The 13,892-nt window shown below is 36.8% G+C and overlaps 1 protein-coding gene across 1 annotated transcript in view; it reads right to left on the bottom strand.

The window, feature by feature from the left end:
- The window catches only part of TEX11 (testis expressed 11), a 254,871-nt gene that overhangs the window by 77,983 nt on the left and 162,996 nt on the right, over positions 1-13,892 (bottom strand). The window contains exons 16-17 of the mRNA XM_058658776.1: positions 12,637-12,739; positions 8,154-8,269 (exon numbers count right to left, since the gene is read on the bottom strand). Coding sequence (XP_058514759.1) covers positions 8,154-8,269; positions 12,637-12,739 — 219 coding nt within the window. The remainder of the gene's footprint in view (positions 1-8,153; positions 8,270-12,636; positions 12,740-13,892) is intronic.

The raw sequence follows: 13,892 nt of genomic DNA, 5'->3' as shown, positions 1-13,892 counted from the left end.
TTCTATTTTGGAGACTCTACTCTGTACTTCTAATTTGCTCCACTGCATTCTTCAGTTTTGATATATCAGCTTTCATTTGATTCATTTCCTGTGTGACATATTCCTTAAATTCCTCGAACTCCTGTATTATGTGCTTCTTGGTGTTGATAAGAAGCTTTAAAACAAGTGTTTTGAATTCTGTATGCCCCATTTTCTCCATGTCTTCCTCAGTGAACTCTGAGGTTGGCAAAGGGTTTTGCTCCCTTGCAGGGGAGTCTTCAGTGATGTTGATCTTGCTGGAACCTGTTGGCCCTTAGGTCTGAGGGCCACATGAACCTATTTTGACCCATACAATGCCAAAGTCAGTATTATTTTCCTTGTGGGACCAGTGCAGTGCATAATTCAGTGACTTGGCTCCAAGCTCAGCACATGTACAGCTCACTGTTGTCCCTGCACTCCTAAAGTTTTTGCCACACTGTACAAAATGGTGCCTGATGTGCCACTATTAGAACTCTTGATCTGCTGGCTGTCAGGCTTCAGGGCTACCTGGACCTGTCTTGGGTGGAACTTGTAGGTTGCCAGGTTGTTGCAGTTCACTGAGCCAGAAATGAGTTTACTCCCAGCTCAGTGCATGTGCAGTCCTGTCCCATAGTCTATTTGTCACCCTATGCAAAATGGTGCCTGATTTGGCTCTAAGGGGTGGACTGGTCTGTGAAATCCACCCTGTTCCTGCACTGTCTGCCTGGGACCTGTCACTCTGTCTCTGCTTCTGGTCAAATCAAACAGACCAGCAGGACGTGCAGATCTTTGTTGGGTTCACCTACTGAGCTCCTGGTGAACGTCCCTTCCCACCTTGTTGCTGGTGGAGTTTCGGTTGCTGGTGCAGTTTAGATTGCCATTCGCTGAATGGCGCTGGGATATTGGTCACTGCAACACCACACTGTTTTGTATGCTGCTTTCCCGTGTAGTTCAGTCTTCCCCTTTGCTGTTATTCTGTGCTCTTCTATTTCCTGGAATGTGCCCTCTCTACTTTACACTGGCTAATGTTTCTCTGTCTGTTTAAACGTGTCCTTACCTTATTCCACCATCTTGATTCTCCAAGGTAGCTCATGTTAAAAGAAGTGAAAGTAATGGTTTACCTGCTTAACAAGGCATTCTCACCAGCCTTGCTTAGACTCTTATCAGTTTAACAAAGGAATATTATCATGGGTTCCCATCCTGTCATGGCTCTTATTTTTCCCCATTCAATTCCTCACCCACAGCCAAAATTCTTTTCCCAAAGTACTACTTTTACATAGACCATCATTTATTAAAAGATATTCATGATATGGCCACATCTCTTCTTTCACTCCTACTCTATATCATAAGCTTAGTAATGTAAGCCACTATTACATGAAGCACAAGACCTGAAATTGTAGAGACATTAGCCTTCCAACCTGCTAACCAAATACAGCATATCTCAAGCCAACTACAGTCTTTTTTCTGGGCCTTTTTTTTTTTTTTTACTACAGTCCTTTTCTAGGCCTTGTTTATACAATCCCATCTTTTTCAAGATGTTCTTAAATATCTTATATATTTAAGTACTACTCTTTTCAAAGCCCAATGTGGGGTTTCCCTAGGCTAGAGAGTTTCCAAATCAATTCCAGTGCTCAATTCTCTCTTCCTATTCTGAGAGTCATAATGTTTAACACGTTCATTGGTTATTTGCTCTTTATTGTTCATACTGTCTTACATGGCTAATGTATGGCTGATCTGTTCAAATAGACTTATGAGATTCTTGAGAGCATATTTCTAGTATGTAGCCCACTCTCTTAAAAAATTCTTTATTTTTAATGATATAGTTATTTAAGCTCAAGAGTTTCCCCTTCTATCCTCCTTATTACCCCCTCTGCTGTTTTCCGCTATATTGTAACAATAGTTTAGTTCCTCCACAACAGTCACATGTTCATCATTCTGCTTTTTAGGTAACAGAATTCTTAAAGGAAGGGTAATATTTGGCAGATGTAGATACAGGATGTGCTTTGTGCTAGATGGGCAGGAGAAAGAAATGAGAAAAATTCTATATTGGGGAACCTAAAAGTAAACATGTTTTTAAAAGAATATTTATAAATTTACATTTGCTACAAAATGCTGAAAACAGCAGAAGAATCATGAGACTACTCTAAGAAGATAGCTCTTATACGAGAGAAAGATCAGAAAATAAGTTAAGCAATCCCAAGCGTTATGGTTTACAAATCACATTTTCATTCCTCTTTTCATTTAATTTATGTAACAACCCTGGAGCTGGTTATTATATTTATTTTGCAAATGATGGGATTAAGATTCAGAGAAGGTAGACACTTATTAAGTGGTAGAGCAGTACTCAAACCCACTCCAAGAGCGCCACAGCTACTATTATACTTTACCTAATTCTATATACTACTACGATTTTACAAGTAAAAATCAGGGGTGTGAGTATTTATTACACTTTAACTAACATTGTTTTTTGGCTGTTGCAGCCATGTGGGGAGCACACTGGTGGATGGAAAATTTTCTCTCTCCTTTCCTCTGTAGATTTACCTATTCAATTAAAAAAAATCTTTAAAAAAATTAATGCATGAGATGGAGGAGGATTAGCTGAGGTGAGGCAGAGAGGACACAATCCCAAAAAATAGGTACAGGGGCACCTGGAGACCCGTGGCCACAGGATAGCAGCAGTGACAGCAGAGCCATGCTGATGTGAACAGATACTGTAGCTGCAATCAGAGATCAGCAACTGGGGCTTCACTAGTGATCAGAACTCCACTGGCAGCCAGGCGGGGAAGCGAATTCAGGACGTGAAACCACCCATAGAACTGTGGGCCCTGCTGGCTTGTTTAATCTGACAATGGATAGAAGCAGAGACAGAGGCCAAGCAGTTGAATGCAGGAATTGGGTGGATTTCATAGTTCAGACCCCACTAGTGCTACATCAGGCACCACTTTAGGAAATGGGGCAAAAGTTTTGGAAGGACAATAATGAGTTGTGCATGTGCTAGGCCAGGGGAAAATTCACTCCCGGCTCAATGTATTGCACTGGTCTTACCATAACAAAAATAACTACTCAGCATCCTACAGGCTCCATCCAAAATAGATGGTTGCACCTAGACCTAATTGCTATCAGGTTTTGCCAAGAGAAGGAATGGGAAAAAAATCATATAATGGATATGACTGACAACCCTGTGACCTAGGACAGCTAGTGTCTCCCTAATCCCGGATATAGCTAGATCCAGGATTGGGAGAAAGATTGAACAGGCAACACTGCGTTAGCAGCATAGAATTACAAAGGTTGGAGATTGGTGAGCCAAGAGTGTAGCACCAGAGCCCAGGACTGAATCTCACTGGAAGGAGTGGCACAAGGGACAACAGACAAAGAATCAGGCACTGAACAGATCAGTAAAGTCGACTTATAACCCTGCAGACAACACAGCTTAAAAATCAGACCCAAGGGGAAGAATTTGCTAATTAAATTTACAGTTACCAAGGGCAAAAGAAAAGACACAGGCATAATAAATAAGGTTATTGCTACCTCCTCTGCAATGGAGCAAAATCCTATTTCAACCTCAGAGTTAACTGAGGAAAACAGAGGAACTGCTGGATACATCTTATTAAAAAAACTGTAATAAAGCTTCTTAACAATTAGAAGCACATACAGGAGCTTAAGGAATGTATGACAAAGGAAATAGCAATGTTGAAACAAAATCATGCTGAATTCTGAGAAATGAAGCACATAATATAGTGAATTAAAAACTCAGTGGAAAGCCTAAATAATAGAATGAATGAGGCAGAAGAAAGAATCAAAGAATTGGAAGACACCTTTTGCAGTAACACTGAAATAGTCAAAAGGTGGAAGAGGAACTGAGTCAAGCTAAGAAGAGTATCCAGCACTTAAGGGACAATTAAAAGGCAGAATATAAGAGTTATGGGAGTTCCTAAAACTGTGGAAAGAGACACTGGGTTCAAAGACATATTCAGTGAAATAATAAATAAGAACTTCCCTAACATGGATAAAGAATTGGGAAACAAAACGCAGGAGCAGCACAGAACTCCCATGACACATGATAATCAAGCTCTCATTGGTGGAACATAGGAAAAAGATACTGAAATCTGCACGTGAAAACAATCAGTTAACATACAGAGGAGCCCCAATCAGACTCACAGCTGACCTCTCAGAGGAAATTCTACAGGCCAGGAAGTGAGATATTCCAGATCCTAAAAGGAAAAAATTGTCAGCCCAGAATAATTTACCCAGCAAAGCTTTCCTTAGTCTTTGAAAACAAAATAAAATTCTTCCACAGCAAAGAATTCACCTATACTAAGCCCAACACACAAATATTACTTAACTATGTACTACTGACAGAGAAAAAGAAATGCACCTACCAAAATCAAAGGCAAACATGGAGATTGTCCTAATAAAACAATGAAAGGCTAAATCAAACAATGAATAGCCCATTGCTAAAATGACAGGACCAAATCACTACCTATTGATATTAACATTGAATGTAAATGACTTAAACGTATCAATCAAGCATCGTAGATTAGCAGAACGAATCAAAAACCAAGCCCATTTATCTGTTGCCTACAGGAGACATTTCTCAAAAACAAAGATAGGCGGAAACTGAAATTGAAAGAATGGAAAAAGATATTTCAGGCTAATGGAAAGGAAAAACGAGCTGGTGTAACCATTCTTAATGTCAGATAATATAGACTTCGATGTGGATAACAATAAAAGGGCTGAAGAAGGACATCACATATGATCAAGGATGCATTCAGCAAGAAACCACCATAAGAAATGTATATGCATCAAACGCAGGGGCACAAATATTAATGGATTTAAAGGGAGAAATAGACTCTAACACAATAGTAGTTGGGACCTTAATACCCACTGACATTAATGGATAGATCAATGAGACAGAAACTCATCAAGGAAAAAGCAGAGCTCACCCAGACACTAGAACAAATGGACTTAATTGATATCCATAGAACCTTTCATCCTACAGATGCAAAATACACTTTTTTTTGGTCAGTACATGGAACTTTCTCAAAGACTGATCCTATTACAAGACACAAGCAAGCCTCAAGAAATTTTAAAAAATCAAAATTATACCATGCAGTTTTTCAGACCATCATGGAGTGAAACTGGAGATCAATAAGTCAAAATACTCCAGAAGAAATGCAAATACTTGGAAATGAACAATGGGTTACAGAAAAAAAAATCAAAGAGGAAATTTAAAAACTGCTTGAAACAAAAAAAAATGCTTGAAGCTAATGCAGGCATTAATATAACATATCAAATCTTATGGGGCACAATCAAGGCAGCATTAAGAAGGAAGTTCGTTTCAATCAATGCTTATGTCAAGAGATTAGAAAAGCACCAGGCAAACAAGTTAATTGGACATCTGAAGCAGGTGGAAAAACTAGAGCATGGCAATACCAAGATTATCAGGAAAAAATAACGAGCTAAAATAAGAGAGGAAATAAACCAAATAGAGACCAAAAGAACATTATGTAAGAGATCAATGAATCAAAGAGCTATTTCTTTAAGAAAATTAACAAAATAGATTTCCCTATAACCCAACTGATGAAACAGGAGGATGAAGACACACATCAATAGATTCAGAGAGGAAAAAAGAAATATAACAATGGACACCTCGGACACACATAGAATAATCAGGAACTATAGCAAGCCAACTATATACCAACAAATCAGAAGACCTAGAAGAAATGGATAAATGTTTTGGACACCTACAATCTACCAAAATTGAATCATGAGGCAATCAATCATCTAAATAGACCTATAACAAGGATGGAGTGTGAATCAGTAATTATATCCCTCACAACCAAGAAAATCCCTGGACCAGATGGTTTCACTGAAGAATTCTATCAAATGTTTCAAGAAGAACTCACCCCAATCCTCCACAAGCTAGTCCAAACAACAGAAAGCGAGGCAATCCTTCCATACTCTTCCTATGAAGCCAACATCACCTTAACACCAAAGCCAGATAGAAACAACAGAAAAAGAGAGCTACAGATCAATCAGTAGAATCAACATAATCAAAATGTCCATATTACCTAAAGTAAAGTGCAGATTCAATATAATCCCAATGAAAAACTCAACAAAATTCTTCTCAGAAATAGAAAAGATGATAGGGAAATTCATTTAGAAAAAACAAGGGAATATGAATAGCCAAAGCAATCCTGAAAAATAAAAATAAAGCTGGAGGAATCACAATTCAAGACCTGAAGACATACTATAGTGCAGGGGTCATCAAAACAGTGTGGTACTGGTTCAGAAACAGACAAGAGAATCAATGGAATAGAATACAAGCCCCACACATGTAAAACAAACAAATCTTTGACAAGAATACTGAAAATAATCCAGAGAAAAAATCTGGACTCTTCAATAAATGCTGTTGGGACAATTGAATAGCTTCTGCAGAGGTAAGAAGCAAGACTTTCACTTTTTACTTTATACAAAAATCAGCTCCAAATGGATCAAGACCTAAATCTGTACCTAGAAGCCATCAAGCTACTAGTGAAAAACATAGTAAGCATTCTACAAGATACAGGCATCAGTAAGGACCTCTTTGGAAAGTCACCAAAAACACAAGCAGTCAAAGCCAAAACAAACCATTGGGACTACACATCAAACTAAGAAGCTTCTGTACAGCAAAGGAAACAGTCAAAAGTGAAGAAGCAACCAACAAAAAAACATCTGCACACTACATAACCGATAGGGGACTAATAACCAGGATCTACGAAGAACTTCAGAAACTCAATGACAGCCAAATGAACAAGCCTGTGAAGAAATGGGTGAAGGAGATGAGCACTTTTCAAAAGAACAAACTCAAACGGCTAATAGGCATATGAAAAAAATCGCTCAGGCTCCCTAACTATCAGGGAAATACAAATAAAAACCACACTGAAGTCCACCTAACTCCAGTGAGGTTGGCCAACATTCAGAACTCTACTAACAACACCTGCTGGCGTGGATGTGCAGAGAAAGGCACCCTCCTTCACTGCTGGTGGGAGTGTAGGCTAGTACAACCACTATGGAAATCAGTATGGAGAGTGCTAACAGAACTGAAAACTGATTTGCTGTATGATCCAGCTATCCTACTTGTGGGATATAGCCAAAGGAAATGAAATATGCAAATGAGAAAGGGATCTGTAATACTATATTTACAGCAGCACAATCTAATAGCAAAGATATGGAAATAACCCAGATGCTTGTTGAAAGAGGAGTGAATAAAGAAACTGTGATACATGTACTCTATGGAATACTACTTAGCCATTAAAAATAATGAAATTATACCATTTGCAACCAAATGATCCCAACTATAGACCACTAGGCTCAGTGTCCCAAAAGGACAAATGCCATGTGTGTTCTCTGTTATAAGGCAACCTTCTCACAAAATACAAGAAGATATAAAGGCAAGTATGTATATACATATGTTTATCTAGAGGAACTGTATAATAGATGCAAATATACCATAATGTGAAGATACACTGCAGTATATGCCTCTATTTCTGAATAAAAGATGGATTCCCAATGAAACTGTTAATATATCTGGACAACAGAATGCTGGTCTTTATACCACTGTCTGTATCTACAATGTCATAATACACTTAAATAGCAGAATGATGGACCACTGACTGTTGTTGAGGGACTAAACTATCATTATACAGGGGAAAATAATGAGGGGATAAGAGATAAAGGAGGGTGGAAGAAGAAATCCCTGAGCCTAAGGAACTGCATTAAAGAAAAACAAAGGACCAAAACAAATAAACTAACATTGTTTTGTGGTTATGAACAAAACACATACACAGAAATCTAACAATTTTTCAGTTGATAAGAAAGATAAGTTTCTAATTGATTCGTTTGGTATAACATTATAAATCTGCAGTTTCTTTGCAAATCACCATTTTGATAATTTTTCAAAGCGCAAATCTGTTATCCCACTTTGTTTTATGTTGTATTATCTGCATTATAAAGACAGGAAGAGAAATGAAACAATTCTGGAACCAATCTCTATGAAGAACGGAGGCAAAATAAAAAGTAAAGATTTCCCTATACCTAGTTGATGCTGATTCTTTTAATTATCTTTCAAAAGGAAAAGAGAGTAAGAACTCAGTAAATGGATAAATATGACTTGCCTCAAGAGCAAATTGCGCAGCTGAACTCAGGGCCGAGTTACCTGCATTTTGGTCTAGATCATTATCTGGTGTCTCTGCTGCTAATAAGCACTTTAAATTCTCAACTGCCTGAAAAGCTGAAAAACAAGGAAGGAATTAAAAAATGGATATTCTTATCACAGATAATACTTGCCCATGGCTAATTACACTGTAATGAATTTGAACTCATGTTAAAAGCGTTGGTATCTTTAAAATATGAATTAATATCATTTATAAGACCACATGAGTTGCTAAACTGTCAAGAATGATTTGAATACAGGAAGATGTGTTTTTGTGAATTTATCTTAAGCGTATATTTGTAAAAGGAAACAAACATGTATGAGAAGGTTTACTCAGTGTTGCTTTCAGAGTAAAATATGGAACCTAAATTCCATCAATATCAGATGTGCTACACATATTTTAGTATATCCAGAAAATGAAATATAATACAGAACAAGGTTATAAATTGAATGACCGCAATAAATTCCATTATGTGTCTTAAATGTAGGCTAAAGTTAAATAGGTGTACTACAGGCCTTAGGTAATGAACAAATAACAAAGTTATAGTTAATAATCAATAAAGGAAATAAATGCAATAGATTAAAATTCAGTTTACTCAAAACATAGCAGGAAAAAAACAGAAAAAGCAACAAAGAACAGATGAGGCAAATATAAGGCAAACTGATAATTGTGTTAAACATAAATGAATTAATGACCCCAAAAAGGTGGAGCTAATCTCATTGGATCAAAACAAACAAACAAACAAACTTAAAAAACACATCTTACCTGGGAGAAAAATTCTTTAAAGACCCCAACAAATTTGAGGAAATGAGAGGATGCTGTATCATATGAAAGAACTTCAAAAAAGCTCATAGAAAGCACATATTATGAAAAGAAACTATGCAAGGATTTAAAAGTTTTTTTGCACCAAAATAAAAATACCTTTTAATTTTCTTTCCACAAACTTTTTGAAGTTCCTTTATACAAGTAATACTGATTACCCTCACAGGTCATAAAGTGAAAATAAGCTAAATAAAGCTAGAGTGGTTGTATTATTAGACAAAACAAATTTCAGAATACAAACAGTACTAGGGATAAAGTTAATTTAAATATGATCAAAGGAATCAATCTGTAATGAAGATATAATTCTACACGTTTTTGTATTCAATAACAAAATTTCAAAACATGAAAAGTAGAAACTGATAGAAACGTATGGGGATATCAACAAATCTACAACTATAGTTAAAGAGTTCAATATTTTCACTCAATAATTGATAGAAGAACTAAACCGAAAATCACCAATCAATATACAATTAATATACAAAGGACCCTGAATAGCCAAAACAATTTGGAAGAGAATAAAGTCTGAGGACAAGCACTGTATTTCGTATTTTTCAGAGCCGCACTAAGAGTAAGAAATGATATAAACACAGTGAATGAAATACATTTCAAGCAAAGACCCACAAACAAATGACAACTGAATTTTGACAAGGGTGAAAGTAATTGATATAGTGAGCTAATGCAATAAAACAGAAACAATTGGATAACTACTTTGTTAAAAAAGATTTTAATACCCCTCTAGAATTAAATATAAACAATAACAACAACAACAAACACACCTCAAAATGGATCACAGACCTGAATGTAAAATCCAAAATTAACTTTTTGTTTGATTTTTAGGTTAACCAAAGACTTCTTAACTACAACATCAAAAACGCAATCCGTAAAGAAGAAAAAAAAGATAAATTGTAAAATTTAAAACTTCTGCTCATTAAAGATGTTACAAAATTACAAAGAGGGGCTGGTGGCATGGCAAAGCAGATTGAACTGCTGTTTACTCTGCCAGCATCCTGACTCAGAATGCTGATGCAAGTCATAGCCGCTCTGATTCTGATCCAACTCCCTACTAGTGTGCCTGGGAAAGCAGTGGAGGATGGACCATGTACTTGGATCCTGCCACCCACATGGGAGATTTAATTAAAGCTATCACTACCCAACAATCAAAATGACTATATTTTCTAAAATGAGGAAGCAGATCAACCAAAACTCTTATATGTAGTTAGTCTAAGATAAAATTGTGTATCTATTTTGAAAAATTGTTTGGCAGGTTCAAATAAAGTTAAATATACTTTTATTATGTAAACCCATACTCTTACTCCTAGATACCAACCCTACAGAAATGCCTTCTTCCTTTCACATAAAACTAGTAAAGAAATCTTTATAGTAATGTTATTCATGATTACCCAAACTGGAAGTCATCCAAATATCCTTCAACTGGTGAATGGATTAAAAAAACAAAAAGGAAAAACCTGCAGGGCCTGGCACAATTGCCTAGTGGCTACATCTTCGCCTTACTTCACCAGAATCTCATATGGGCGTCAGTTCATATCCTGGTTGCTCCACTTGTCTTCCAGCTCCCTGATTGCGGCCTGGGAAAGCATAGAGGATGGCCTAAAACCTTGGGACTCTGCACCCACGTGGAAGACCCGTAGAGGTTCTTGGCCCCTGGCTTCGGATTGGGCTCAGCTTTGGACGTTTTGGCCACTTGGCGAGTGAACCAGTGGACAGAAGATGTTTCTATTTGTATGTCCTTCTCTCTGTGTAACTGCCTTGCCAATAAAAATCAGTAAATCTTAAAAAAAAAAAAAAACCTGTGATATTTCCACACTATGAATACTATTCAAGAACAAGAAGGAACAAATTGTAGACATACACAACGGTACGGGTGAGTTTAAAATTGTTTATGCTAGGGGAAAGAAGACAGGTTCAAAAAGTATTATGTTATGACTCAATTTACAATTCTGGGACACAAAAACACAGACGGGAAAAAGAATAGTGATATCCAAGGCCAAAAATGGTGGGAAGGAGTGACAACAAAGGGTCTGAGACAATTTGTGTTCTACATCTGCATGTGATGGTGGTTGCCTGATTTTACGCTTTTTTCAAACCTCACAGAATCGTTAACATACATAATACTCATAGATTCCTTAAGCTAGCAAGGACAAATATTGTTGTTATATTTATCTTCAATAAACAATGTTTAAAAATTGTCACAGATAGCTGGGGACTAAATAAAAAGACTGAGTTGGCTCTGTATTTTTAAAAATAATTGTATTTTCATATGTTAGAAGATTTAGTGGGGAATCTATTTTCTTGCTGTTTCTGCTGGCAAAACTTTCGAGTTCTCTTATCTTTTTAACATGCTGTATCAAATAAAACCAAATCTCAGAAGTTTTTGATAAAAACATTTTGATAGACATGACCAGAAGTATTAACCCTGATACAGAGCTGATTTCAACTGATTACTTCTTAATTTTGACACAGATAAACTGCACCGTTCTGAAATGATTCTTTGTCGATGCAGATTAAATGATGTTTTTCCTTAAGGAGTCGGTAACAGGGTCCCTTGCACATAGTAGGCATTCATAAATGGTTGCTGAATTATTATTAATTATGTTCTGACAACTTAATTAAAGCTTGTCAACTTTATTTTTTACAAAGAGCAGCCAGTTTAAAGCTCAGATTGTTTGAGAATTTGTGAAGCTACCCTGAGGGAAAAAGGGATTAATATCTGAACATTAGCATATCTACAACTAATTGAAGATATATTTGAGATTGTGCATACACAAGCTAGGAAAACATTCTTTTTCTTTAAATATTTATTTTTTTATTGGAAAGGCAGATATACAGAGAGGAGGAGAGACAGAGAGGATGCTTCACTCCCCAAGCGGTCACAATGGCTGAAGCTGAGCCGATCCGAACCAGGAGCCAGGAGCTTCTTCCAGGTCTCCCACACAGGTGCAGGGTCCCAAAGCATTGGGCCGTCCTCAACTGCTTTTCCATGCCACAGGCAGGGAGCTGGATGGGAAATGGAGCTGCCAGGACTAGAACCGGCGCCCATATGGGACCCTGGCACATTCAAGGCTAGAACTTAAACCACTACGCTATCATGCCGGGCCCTAGGAAACCATTCTTAACCTTACTAAAAGGAAATAGTACTAACGGGATGAAAGTAATATGTGCAATTCAATACGTGCAATTCTAACACTGTTCACCCAGTGGACAGACTTCATTTTAAGGCCAAATCTTTCACTTAGCACCTTCTGTAGAAGTGAGGAATCAAAAGGTACCTAGGAAACAATTATTAACTGATGTGGATTTTAATATAAATCTCTCTCTTCCTAGATCTTCAAACTATTTTTTTTTTGACAGAAACTATAAAGAGTACACAATGACAAGACCCTCCTCCAATTATTGATCCACATTTGCCTGGTTATTTGCTTCTCTCATGGTTTTTTTTTTTTTTTTTTTTTTTGCGCTGTTGTTTCTTTATATATAGAATGTACATTCACTTCCACACTCTGAAAACAGTAGGTGGTTTTATTCTATTGTGGGTTATTTATTTTTGAGGACTAGATACTATTTGCATTAACAGTCACACATAACTCATAAATAACATTTATACCTCTTTCACAATCTCCCTCCAAAATCGAAACCTTGAATACATGAAGCTGAGTGGAAATGTTTTGAGGATCTTGTAGTTCAGCTTCCATCATTGCCCTGTTGGCCTGAAAAGAGAAACATGGGATCTAACATCATTAAGACAGTCACACTGGCTGAGGGAAACTCATTATATAGATAGGATTCTAAGAAAAATCTAAAAAAACTTCCTCTCTTCGTATGCTAAAGAAGCAATGAAGTATGTTTTCAGACGGAAGATTAAATAAGTCAGACCAACCCTCCTGCTGAAAACACCTCAAAATATTGAAAAATACATTCAAAATTATAAGTGTTTTCCCTTCAAATAATAATAAAAGAGGACTGACAGAGATAGTAAAGGACTACTCAGCCAAAATCTAAGGAAAAGTGAGGTCCCACAGAGTTAAGCAGAGAAATAAAGCCATTTTTACCTGGCATGCATTTGCAAACCTTAGCAAATGCTAAGCTTTGAAAGATCTCGCTAGGTCAGGGAGACACACATTAATACCCAACGGATCACACTGTTAGACTAAGACAAAAACAGGAGTAAACCTATTTCCACCTAAATGCCCATGGGGGCCATAATAAAGTTTATCTTGCTACTGAATAGAAGGCAGCATTACAGGTGGGCAGAAACAATCCCTGAAGTGTAACACAAGTAGACTCATGGATGTGCAGTTCCAAAATACACTATAATGGAGACCAAGAGACCGAAATTCTTGAATTTAGTTACATTGCTCTCAAACAACTGCAGAAACAATGTGAATCCTCTGTGGAGGAAGGCACTTCATCTTAAGTTTCAAAATATTTTCATAAATAATTTTTCAAGAATTATGAGTTGTACACATTGAAAATAATCAGACACGCTGTGAAACAAGACACCATGAATGAGCATAAGCAGAAATAAACAGTTGAAACAAATTTTCAAGATACAGATTCTGAACTTATCAAATATGTTATAAAATATTTATATCAAGTTATCATACATATAAAAGATATACTAAAATATGTGTGGATAGATTGTTACTCAATGGTAATACCGGCATAGCTATAATGTCTCTAGCTAGTATCTATCATAATTAATAACTGTCATAACAGTTGCTAAGTAATTGAACACTGGAGCCATGCTGTGGTACAGCACGTTAAGCCACCGCCTCTGATGCCATTTGGTAAGTGAACCAGCAATGGAAAATCTCTCTCTCTCTCTTCACCACACCCCGTCTTTGTCTTGCTCCCTTTCTG

The sequence above is a fragment of the Ochotona princeps genome, chromosome X (genome assembly GCF_030435755.1).
Source record: "Ochotona princeps isolate mOchPri1 chromosome X, mOchPri1.hap1, whole genome shotgun sequence".
Classification (NCBI taxonomy): domain Eukaryota; kingdom Metazoa; phylum Chordata; class Mammalia; order Lagomorpha; family Ochotonidae; genus Ochotona; species Ochotona princeps.
The sequence above is the reverse complement of the archived record's forward strand: the minus strand, read 5'-3'. Positions and strand labels throughout refer to the sequence as shown.